Source organism: Melopsittacus undulatus, chromosome 2 (assembly GCF_012275295.1).
Source record: "Melopsittacus undulatus isolate bMelUnd1 chromosome 2, bMelUnd1.mat.Z, whole genome shotgun sequence".
Lineage (NCBI taxonomy): Eukaryota > Metazoa > Chordata > Aves > Psittaciformes > Psittaculidae > Melopsittacus > Melopsittacus undulatus.
The window spans coordinates 28916411-28928011 of record NC_047528.1 but is presented as its reverse complement, the minus strand read 5'-3'; the positions used below and the strand labels follow the sequence as shown (position 1 = coordinate 28928011).

Below are 11601 nucleotides of genomic sequence, written 5' to 3'. Positions count from 1 at the left end.
AACAAAGTTTGTTTCAAGAGGGTGTGATAGAGAAAGGATCCACCCAAACCGCTCTCGGTTATGAGCAGCAAAGGGAGATCGGGAAGTCTGGGATCAGGAAAGGGCATGAGAGCTGAGCTAATAGAAAAGTCATTTCCATGAAAAAAAAAAAAGAGCAATGCTGGGAAAAATCAAAGACAACCCTGGGAGACCAGCAGGGAGGGAAAACAAAAGGGCAAGGAGGGTGTTCAGGAGCTCCCAGCCCTGGGGAGAGGTGTCAGGGGGCGGGTTCTAGAGCACTTGCATCACAGTGGTTCCCTTCTATCCGCAGCTGCACACCCCAGCTGCACCCAGATACCCCAGCAGAAGCAGGACCTCAGGCCAGGCTGCTTGGCAGTGGTGCGGGCAGCAGGAAGACCATTGCCCCGGCTGAGCAGGTGAGCACACACCAGCTGCATACTTTAGTGCTGCTGAATTACCCAACCCAGCTCGGTTTCATGTGATTTCCCCTCCAGCCAGCTGTCCTGACCCCCCCTGCCCCCCCGCTGTCCAACATCTCCCAGGGTTGTTTCCTTCAGAGATGAGGGGTAAATGATATGGGAGGTGGGAGAACTTGAAGCATCTCTCCAAAGCCTGGGTTGATGTCTCTCCTGCAGTGCAAAAGAGCTGACAGAGCCTCTGTCAAGTTTAATTGTCCCCAAGATAATGTCCTTCAATGTTGTATATATTATACATTTCTGTTTATCTTGAAAACATGCCATCTAAACACTTTAAATGTGACTTTAGCAACTCTAGCTTCTTGCCCATGATATGCAGTGGCAGGTGGGTCTGGGCTTATCATGCTGGATGTTTTCTGCTCCTCCTCTGGATACACAGAGATTTGCGATCACTGAGCCGATTTATCTCCTCATCTTGGGGCTGCTGGTAGGCATGATGGGACTTGACACTCCGAGGGAATGGGATATGCAGGAAAGGCTGCAGGGGAGAGGGTGCAAGAAAAGGAGTGATATATAGCTCTGAACGTGGTATAAGTGCAGACATAAACCTCCTGAACTGTGAGTTTTGAAGGAAATCCCTTTTAGTAGAGGAGCAATACCACAAGTCTGATGTGAGATAAACCAGCTGGTGATGTGTAAGACAACCCTGAAAGTCAGACAGAGATCCTATTGCAAAAAAAAAGAATCAAGTGTTACTGCAAGCAGATCTGTATTGCAATTGCTTTTCCCTGCATTAAGGGATTTTGGATTTTAAATGCAAACAGTAATTCTCTGAGCTTTTGGACAAGCCTGGGAAGGAGGTGAATGAAGGAACTATGGATGCTGGCTCTCAGAAGTAACTTGGAGAAGCCCAAAGGTGCAGTGCTGCGTGTTGGAGATGGCAGGGAAAGGGCAAAGCAGCAGGTTTTGGAAAGGGCAAAAATAAGATGGGGAGGGTGCACAAGGCAATGGCAGAGCTGAGGGTGTAAGGAGATTGTGCATGGTGGACACTTTGTGCCTAATGCATGGGGCAGGGATACAGGGGCAAAATGCATGAAGGTAAAACTCCTTGCAGATGGAAAAGCAAAATGGGGTTTACCAAAGGAGAGGAGGGCAGCTCCGGGGACCTCAGAGAGAGGTAGACCAAGGTGAAATTTGACAACCAACTTTTTTTTTAACTAGAAAAAGGCACATTTGTACTTAGAAACCCTGTACATAGAAGCATTGCACAGAAACACGAAGAATTCAAAAAATTTGGTTATAAAAACAGTTCAGCCTCAATTCAAATGGCTTCACCAAGAAAGTCACACCCATTTAGTGTGACAAACACTGAAGAAAATAAGATTTTCTTCTGCACAATTATTTTTTTCTGTTTTTCTTGGTTGGTTGCTAGTTTTTTGTTAATGTAAAAAAACCCTGAAATACTTCATTTGCTCAGGTTTACACATGTTCAGAAGGTGATATAAGCCATAATATTTCCTGTAGAGGGAAGGGGGGAAGAGTGTTGTGCAGCTAAGTCTGAGGTTTTTGTGACTAAAATAGAAAGCATTGGAGGTACAGCCCCACAGAATGGATTTTAAAGAGATGGGTTTTCCGATGATGTGAAAAAGAAGCAGTAGGAAAGATATGAGCAATCACTACTGCAAGGCTAGAAAGCAAGAAAAGTAATGGAGCTATCAAAGAACATAAAGAGAAGAGAGATGGGATAGATGAGAAAGAAAAATGGGGAATTATCTGTGGGTTGTGACAGCTTTTGGACCATGGTGACCATGGTTTTGTTGTCAGAAAAACATGCAAAGAGCAACAGAGCTCTCCCTGGTCCCAGTGTCCCAGGGCTGTGGTTTGGAGTTTTAATTATTTGTGCATCTTGTGACACTCAGTGCTCTTCCTGTTTACAGTTCTGTGGATTTTAACATCAAAAAGCACAACCACCACTGTATTTTTGTGGTATGCTGCTAACATGGGCTACCACTGAGCATCAATAAGAAAAAGCTGCTCTCGAGGCCAGTTTTACCCCGTGATCATTTAAAAATGTTTTGCTTTGAAAAGTAGGTTTCAGCCTCATAACAGTTTTTCATTCATGTGCCTGTCTATCATTTAGCAACAGGCTAGTCTGAGGTGCAATATAGTCTCACATTTTACTGCCTCATGTGTCTGTAAAAATGGGGTAGAGGGATAAGAGTACAGAATTTTATCCCAAAGCTTATGGTGCTGCCATAGAGCTGCTTTATCTACCAATGCCAATTTTCTCACCTTTTATGAAGTAAGTTTCTGATGTATGCCTTCCAGAATCAAAGAGGCAACACAGCCGACTGTGGGACTGACTTATTTGTTGGTGCATTTTCATTTTGAACTTGAATTTTGCCAGTAATGCTGTGCATTTGTATTCCTTTTTCTTTCAGTCCTGCTCACACTTCTCCAACCACGCTGTGTCGCCTGCTCCTCGCCAGAGGAGTCCTGGAAGTCCTGGAAGAAGTCTTTTCACACAGTTATCTTCAGTTTAGTAAAGAATAGGCCATGTCTGCTTTTGATCTGATGAACCAAAGCATGCAGTATGCAGAGGAAGGGGAATATATTGCCCCATGGATGAAAATGAGGGATGATATGTTCGTCTTTGTTGATGGTAAATGGGTGAATGCGATCTGCTGCCAGCCATCCTTTCCTTCCCAGAAAGTCTTTAGCAAGAAGGCACAGAATGAGTGGAGCATATGGGAAGAGAACAGAGCACTCTGGGAGGAAAACCAAGTCCTCCGGATAGAAAACAGGATGCTCTGGGAAGAAAACAAGGCACTACAATGTCAGCAGTCACAGAACAAAGCTTTCCAGGTTATTTACAGTGATGCCATTCAACAAAGCCTCCAGAAGGAAAAGAAGCCACTCCCATTCTTCCAAGAGAAGAATATAAGCTTTCAGCTCAGCCCAAGCAACAAAACCCTCCAGGTATTCCAGGAAAAGAAAAAAGTCTTAGAGGATTTCCAGCAGGATGACAGAAGAGTCCACGTCATCTGGAAAGACCAAAAAGCCATCACAGAGAGCAAAGATGTCAGCTCAGATCTTCAGAAGGACAGTGGCACCACCAAATTCCATGAAGAGAGCAAAGATGCCAGCTCAGAGCCTCAGAAGTACGCTAACACCATCACAGTCAATGAAGATAGCAAAGATACCAGCTCAGATCTTCAGAAGGACACTGGCACAGTCACAGCTGGGGAAGAAGGTAACCCTGGCCAAGGCCCTGAACAGGAACATGGAGCTAAAAAGAAAAACCCCACTGCAACCCAGGATAAGACCAAGTCTGCCCCAAGCATGCAGAGCGAGTATGAAATCTTCCGGGCCCTTCTGGACTTACATGAGCTCCTCAACGTTTTCCTGAAAGTGAACCATCATATCATTGGGGAGAAACAGGGCTGTCATGTCCTCTATGATGTGGACAGAGACTTACAAGAAGAGTACAATAAACTGAAGCTGCAGATGAATGCTGTGAAAAACACTGTGTCAGACATTAAGGCTCAGATGCAAATGCTGGAAACGGAGCTTGTTGCCATCACTTGCCCAATGTATGAAGAAGAACGACTGAACCTGGCACCTGAGCATCAGTTTGGAGAGATGTGAAGCTAAGACCTCCTAGTCCCATTTCCTGGAAAGCTTCTCTTCTTGCTCCAAGGAACCTAATAAAATCCCATTGAAGACTGAACACACCTGGGCTAGATTGTGTTATTCTGAAACTTTCTTACATTACTTAGAAGTATTTCACCATCTTATTGTACAGTGTGGGAGATTGCCATGAATTTGCCTAGTGTCAGGAAAACAATTTTCAGCAATTTTTTAATGTTTCTGATAATAAGGTCTAGATTTAAAAAAGACAATTAATGTGGTTTTTTTCACTTTAATTGAGGTACTTTGTGTTGGCCATATTTTTTAGAGGGATGTGCCCTTCTTGAAAATGAGCATCCCAACTGTGAGCTGAATTTGGATGCCAGTGGTCCCTTTCTTTCTTATGGATGGCCAAGTTTAATGGCTGAACTGTGTCTTCTGACACACACCAGCCCTCCCTATTTCATATGGGATAAGCAGTGGATCATGGAAATTGTAGTCTCCCAGGTGAGACAGGCCCATGAAAGACAATTGGACACAGAAAACCACGTTATATGTGCTCTGTATTGGTTGGAACTAGATGATCTTAAGGTCCTTTCCAACCCTAACTATTCTATGATTCTATATATGTGTACGTATACATTCTAGCTGTCTCCTTTTTAGTCCCACATTCCCACTTAAATTATATCTTTCCCGTGTTTAAAGCTCTTCCTCAGGAAAGAATCTATATCTTGCCTTGGAGTATAACAAAACCATAAAGCAAACATCTCCCACCAGAACAGCATGTCCCCTTTTGCCTTGGTTATTTGTAAATTTCCTTCATTGTTTTGTAACTTAATTAGGCTTAATTCTTCTCAAATTGGCTTGTTCTGGTACACTTGAATAATCCTACTGATTTCAAGTGAGGTGATTATTTGCTGATAAATGGCACTTTTAGGATGCAGTGTGTATAGGAAAGACTGTTTAATGTTTTATTTATGGCTCACTGCTAAAAGAAAATTCCTGTAGACTTTGGTGGTCTTTTTAGACCAAGTCTTCTTTGTGGTCAGGGATCAAATATATAATTGGCTGCAAAAAGTCATGTGCAGTTATGGAGCTAACAGCTTTCCAGCGGGGAGAAACACTGATTTTTCTAGTGGTACCACAGAGCATACAAAGGGCAATGCCCTGACCCTGCACAGGAGAAGCCCATGGGCAGCTTTGTGAGTATGAGTTGTCTTTCTGAAATCTTCCGTTGGACTTGGAGAGCTGAAAGCAGGACCACATGTCCCTCAGGAACTTGCTGTCACATGCTGGGTACTTGGCTAAGGCCTATACCTCCCCAGTGCTGCTCCATCACCCAGTGCATGCAGGTGGGGAAGGGCAGACCTCCTCTGCACCTTGCTCCTGCTGCTGCTGATCTTAGGACTTTTACACTTTGCCCTTGCAGCACCTTTTTTTGATATGCTCATGTTTAAAAATGTGGTCTACACTTGTGTGGCCAGAGTGTCTGGAAGTGCATTTTCCTCTGTTTTGGACATCCCTAATGCAGTGCAATTTGTTGCAATCTTTCAGGCAGAATACAGGAATCTTTAGGTAATCTAACAAGACAGGCACAAAGAGACTTCCGCGGAGCAATTGTAGGAGCATTATTGTAAAGCTAAGCGAAGGTTATGGTGAGGTTTGCCTCTTGCAACAGAACCCAAGAAACAGGCTGTCACTCTAGTTTATAGGTGTTTTAAGTGATGTGGCACCAAACTACCTGAAGGATGAATTATCTTTCACCTTGTATTTCACTGAGACAACACCAGGACAAATGCCAGTGATGACTCTTTACTTCAGAGGCTCAATACAAGGGATATTTTCTTCTTCTGTTGGGTCTTCAAGATGCTGCTCTGTTGCCTCTATAATTGCTTTGGGGGCAATTAGTTCCAACTTAAACATTCAGTTTGGAGCTCCCTGAGTTAGAGGGGACATACCCTGCTCTCTGAGTAAGGAGCTTGGTGATCTGAGCAGAGGAGGTTCTTCAGCAGCTGGTGAAGTGGCACAAACTCGGGAGCATGTGCTGCCAGTCCCAGTCCCTGGCTTCACTCTCTGTGAGATGCCTTCATTAAGCAGCTGACTCAGATGTCTGCATTGTGAATTAAATTATTACTTTGTGAATTAAATTGAGTTACTTTGGGCAGAGCTTAACTGTCAGCAGCACATGTAGGAGCCTCTGTGGAACACGCTACTTCTTCTGAATGCTAACCATGTGCCTGGAGGGAATTAGGTTTTGTGAGCCCTTCATACTTTGATCACTGCTTTGGATCTTTGATCTTCCTGGTAATAGAAAGTCTACACCTGGTGTATGTTTTTTGGCATGTCTTATGAAGAGGTTGAATTGACTCATGCTTTTACGGTTTCTCAAGTCTGTCATGTGCTGAGATAACAATGTCCATAATGACTGCCCAGTGCTTAGTCTTGCAGAGGACTGTGTGATCACCAAACTCTCATAATCCCAGAAGGTACCAAGTCTCCAGTCTGCACTTATCTGGTTACAAACAGACAGGGGTGGTGACAACAGTGGAAGATCACTTCTGGGTGGTGGTAGAAAGGCAGATGATCATGGGGATTGTTCGGTCTACATGACTATTGCTGATCTGCTACTCAACGTTGAGGGCACAGACAGTGAGATTTTACTGAGTTGCCTGCACAGTGACACAGAACTGCAAAAGGACAATCCTAAGCACTGCCCATTCTCTGCTTTGTTCCATTCCCCCAGTGAGTGGCATTAACCACTTCAGTGGGGGCATCACAGTATCCTACAGGTCTCCATCCAGAGTGGGTGCTGGTGAGGAGGGCTGGCCTCACAGCTTTTGCAGTCTATTTAAAATACAAATGGAGGAAAAATGCAGCAGTAGGTATCTACAGTTATCATAACATTTAGGCAGGTTTGGGAAAAAATGGGGGAAGTTGAAATTTTTTTCTCCTAGCCTGTTCATTTGCAAGTCCCTGGAAATTAATAGTTATTATGGTTTGGAATGTATGGATGTCATTCTTATAGTGCATAATTTATCTTTTGCAGACAGACAAACTTTCTGGCTCTCTCCTTATTGTTTCTGATCAGGTCTTTATTTTTGCACTGCTCATTTTGTCAGTATTATTTTTGGAAAGCTATTTTTTTGGCAATGTCACAATCAACCTCTTACTTCACTGCAAATTGAATTATTGCCTGTAGCTGGGTTCTGTGTAAATGCTGACTTTCCTGTTCTCCTTTCTTATTAGGAAGTCTAATACAGAGGGTTTTGTAGTGTCTTTGTATAACCATGGCCTTTTGTGCGTATCTTAGCAGTCCCACCTCACACTCCCATCCCTAAATTGTCATTTATTAATTTTTTCAAAGTGCTTTAAGCTTTCTTGAGCTCTGGTTTGCTCCTGTTAACTGCTCAAGACAGTTTTAATAGAGTTTTGCCTACGATTTCATGAAGTCAAGGGTGTTCTACAGAAGCTGTAGCACTGGCCAAACCCATGCTCTCAATGATGGTGCAGGCTGTTTGTTGGGGTTCTCAGCAGCCCAGTTTGGTCTTCCCAGTGTCAGTTCCAGTTCAGCACAGAATTAGCCATCAGCATACTTTGAAATGCAGGGTATGGCAGAAGCTGTTCAGTAAACCTTTGAGCTGAAACAGGGCAAGTCATCTTTTTTTGACATTAAAATTTGAGCACAGACTACTTACAATACTTGTGCAGAGAGGTGTAAAGAAGAGGAGAAGCAACTCTTCAGCTAAGGTGAGTGAAGAAATGTTTCCTATGGAGGCCATTAACTGATTTCAAAGCTAACGAACAGCTTTAAAGCACTACCACCATTCTCTGAAGTGATATTCTTCCTATCTACATGGGGGTGGAGGCACTTAAATGAAAGTGGTAATTGACACATGTAGTTACTTGAGGTGGCTTCTGCAGATGATGGAGGAAGGTAGCCTTGCCAGAGGCTTTCCCTGTTGTCTTCTAGCTTTTCAGCCTTTCTATGCTTCTGGGTTAATAATTTTTTGTTCTTTTGGATGCAAAAGGTAAAATCATGAAACTTTCAGATTTTCAGAAAAATATAGTTGATGGAAATGTTTTCTAAATGCAAATTGAACATCTTCCTTTTGATCAGGGGCTACGCCAAAGCTCTAGCATACCTCTTTGATCTTAGGGCAGTGTCTGGAGAAATTATGGGATCCTAATATGGAATAATAGATTCTTATCAAGACCTCTAGCTTTAGGAAATTGTTTAAGGTTCATTCTCTATGTCTGTTTCTTTGATGCAGCTGTGATTGAAGGGTTCCAAGTTCTGGGAAAAACAGCTCACCAGCTCAGAGCAAAGCTGATAGTGTAAACTGTGCACTAAGATTCAGCTTTGATTTAATTTTATTCTGTAAATAAATATCCCTTTAATGTCCATCTGTTAAAAGTCAGGTAAAACATATTCAAAACTTCCATTGCTATGACAAATGTGACTGTATCATAAATAGTGACTGGGTGGTGGCATGGGAGGGCATCAAAGTGTAAAGTGCAAAACATGTTTTAAGAAGCAAGGAAGGTGTTAACATTTAACTATGACAAAAGAGACCTTGTCTGATTGCTTCAGACAGACAGTCCTTCCATTTGTGTGTACTGTTCACATTATGCAAAATGCTTTCTCTGATCACTGTCTCCAAGATCATTACTAATTATAGCTCATTAATTCACTTAAAATACAAAAACACTTCAGCTGATGAAGGTCATTACTGAACGATGCCCAAGCCTTTTTCTTAATGTATTGTTATTTCAACAGGTTATTTTGTAAGTACTCGTCATCCCTTGGTCTGGCTGGTACTCCACTGCCAACAGTGTTGAAGATTATACTGCTCAGAAGAGAATGATAAACCCTGTCAGGTTTTCTAAATTACTCTGAAGAGTATGAAAAGGTTTAAGTGCTCTTAACCCATAGCTATTTTCAACTATTTTAAATAATCAGAGGTTTCAGGGGCACTGCAAAAGAGCACTCCACAAAGAAGCAGCTAGGGGATTGGAATAAGTTTCATTGATACTGAAAGTACAAAACTGCCTCAGCTGGAGATCAAAACAGGTTCCTTATGTATTCTTTGACGTCCTGGAAGATAAATTGTAACAGTGATAGTTTAATTCTGTAAAGAGAATGGAAAAGTTATTTTCTATGGGGCATACGTAGGGAATGTTTAGAGGTAGTGCATTGCTGTACGTCTCCAAGATGGCACAAGCAAGGAGAAATTGCAACTCTTCGAGGTACTATCAGACTTGTATGCAACCTTCCAGTACTCTGCTATTCCACCTAAGTTCCTTATTTGTAGGAAATCTGCACCATATATGCAAACCCTTACTGCTTGGCAGAAGCTAGCCTTAGACATAAGATTGCATGCCTATAAATAATTATTTGTTGGTACAACAAATTACCATATGCTACACTAAAGCTGACAGTCTAATTCCCAGTAAAACCAGTATGTGTGTTAATGCTGCATTGAAACCTTTTTACAGGAGCCGAGTCTTGCACCAAGTTTCAAGTATGGTTTATTGCTGAGTTATAATGTGCTTGCAAATCTAAGACAGCCCAGTGGCTCTCCATGTATCAGATGTCACAAGCCATGTCCTCATTCGTATCCAATATTCCAAAGAAAGAGTGAGGTCATGGGGACTGTAGATACAACTGATAAATATGACTGATATTACAGGCTCTCCTCATGCATCAGAATGCAGAAAGTCTGTTTTGAATGTACATTTTCTCAGCTATCATGGGCTTTCATCTTCAGCTGGATTTTCCGGTGGTGTGGGTGCTGGGCAAGGAATAGAGGCCCATGCAGCTTTGATCACCTCCCACATCCCTAGCTGTCAGATTAAAAAAGGGAGGTTATCCCACCCCACCAGGCCAGAGTTCTGACCAAGCAAGAGTGACCTTTGATGAGGACATGATGGGAAGGGATCTTGAGCTTTGCTGTATTCAGTATTGCTGCCCTGCCCAAAGCTTTGCTCAGTTGCAGTCTAAGAGACCCCCAGGTCTTGGCTCTAATACAATGTGAGAAGTACAACACACAACTGCAACCCTCCTCAAGAAGGTTTAACACCTCATTTGTGACATTATTCAGGCTGATGTGCTCTGGTAAGATGGGGAGGAAGCAATAAGAGATCCTGCTAGAGAACTCTAGACCTGGAGCATTAAATTGGCCAAGACTACTCAAGAAAGTACTATATTCTGGCATGGATACCAGCTGCTCTGTAAGCTGAAAGCCCACACTCCTGGGAATAAACACAGATACAGTGTGGATGCACACAGTCCATGGAGCTGTTCTTCTCTAGGCAAATAAACAGCCACAACAAAGCATGTGTTGCAGGATCATATTGTATGTTATACTTTTTTATAACATATAATCAAGGTTTCATCTGGTCTGGTTTTCACAAGATTCAGATGCAAAACTGAGATTAGTCTTCAAAAATATTTGTGTTTCTCTCCTCTTGATGGGCCATGTCACAGATTTGCTCTGCCCATGATGTGACATGTTGGTTATCTTTTTCCCCATCACATTCCTAATATCTCCTCAAATCCTTGCCCATTCTCATCTCCCAAACTCAAAGAGCCTTAGCTGGGACAAGTTACTGTAAGTCACATAACACACACGTTGAAATCAATTCTTTTCTGAGGGATGAGGCTCCTGGGGAGCCTTGGATGTGTGATGCTTTTTCTGGTATCTAAAACTGGAGCTTGGATTTCAAGTAATTTCAGGAAGTTACTTAAATGCAGGACTGATCAGGGATATTTCTGCCCTATTTAATAACTTTTGGCAGAGGAGAAAAGGCTTGCTATAGCTGATGGGTTTTCCATCTTGTGTCAGGCAGAGAGCAGTAGGGCTCCCAGGGCTGGGTGCGCTTGGTGAATGCCCCCTTCACCCCATGCTTGCAAAGGGACATTTCCAATTCATTACATGTTGCCTATCCAGAATGGAAATATTTTTTAAAGAGGATTTTTAGAAGACACACATTATTCTAATCAGATGCCTCTGTGATCTTTACATCAGAGAGGCCAAGGATTGCTGGCAAGCTTTATTGAGTATGACTTAAATGCATTAGTTTAGAAAGCACTCAATTTAGCTGGTTGTTTTTCCTGATTTGCTTGGCTACTCCAGCCATCTCCCCCTCCCGCTCCTTTATTATGATGGAGATGCCATAAGGCTGGCATGCAGAAAAGACTGCATGTCAGCATATTCAGGGTCCTAAAGGCGAGCTGCATTTGTGATTGCATAGCACAATGATGAACAGAATTCCATGGCTTCCTAATTAACCTATATAATTTATCTTCCCACCATATGGTAAATCAGAAGATAAATACAAGACAGGAGTAATTCAAGGCCTCATTTTCAGAAGGTCAGCCTTGCAATTTACATGGACTTTTTCCACCTGGGATTGAAAAGCAAGCACTGATAAAACTGATGCCACTTCCAGCTCTTTGCTGGGTAAACTGAAGAGGGGAGAGATGCAAGAATGCAGGGAAGTGTTTGGCAAGTGCAAACACGTAGGTGTAATTTTTACAGGTGAAAAAAGTTAT

General features: G+C 42.6%; 1 protein-coding gene across 1 annotated transcript; it reads left to right on the top strand.

Moving 5' to 3' along the window:
* The first annotated feature begins 299 nt into the window (after positions 1–299).
* On the top strand, positions 300–4146 carry CBY2 (chibby family member 2). Its single transcript, XM_031047729.2, has 2 exons — positions 300–416; positions 2858–4146. The coding sequence occupies exon 2, from the start codon at positions 2973–2975 to the stop codon at positions 4062–4064; it is 1092 nt and encodes a 363-aa protein (XP_030903589.1). The 5' UTR covers positions 300–416; positions 2858–2972; the 3' UTR covers positions 4065–4146.
* Positions 4147–11601: the final 7455 nt, after the last annotated feature.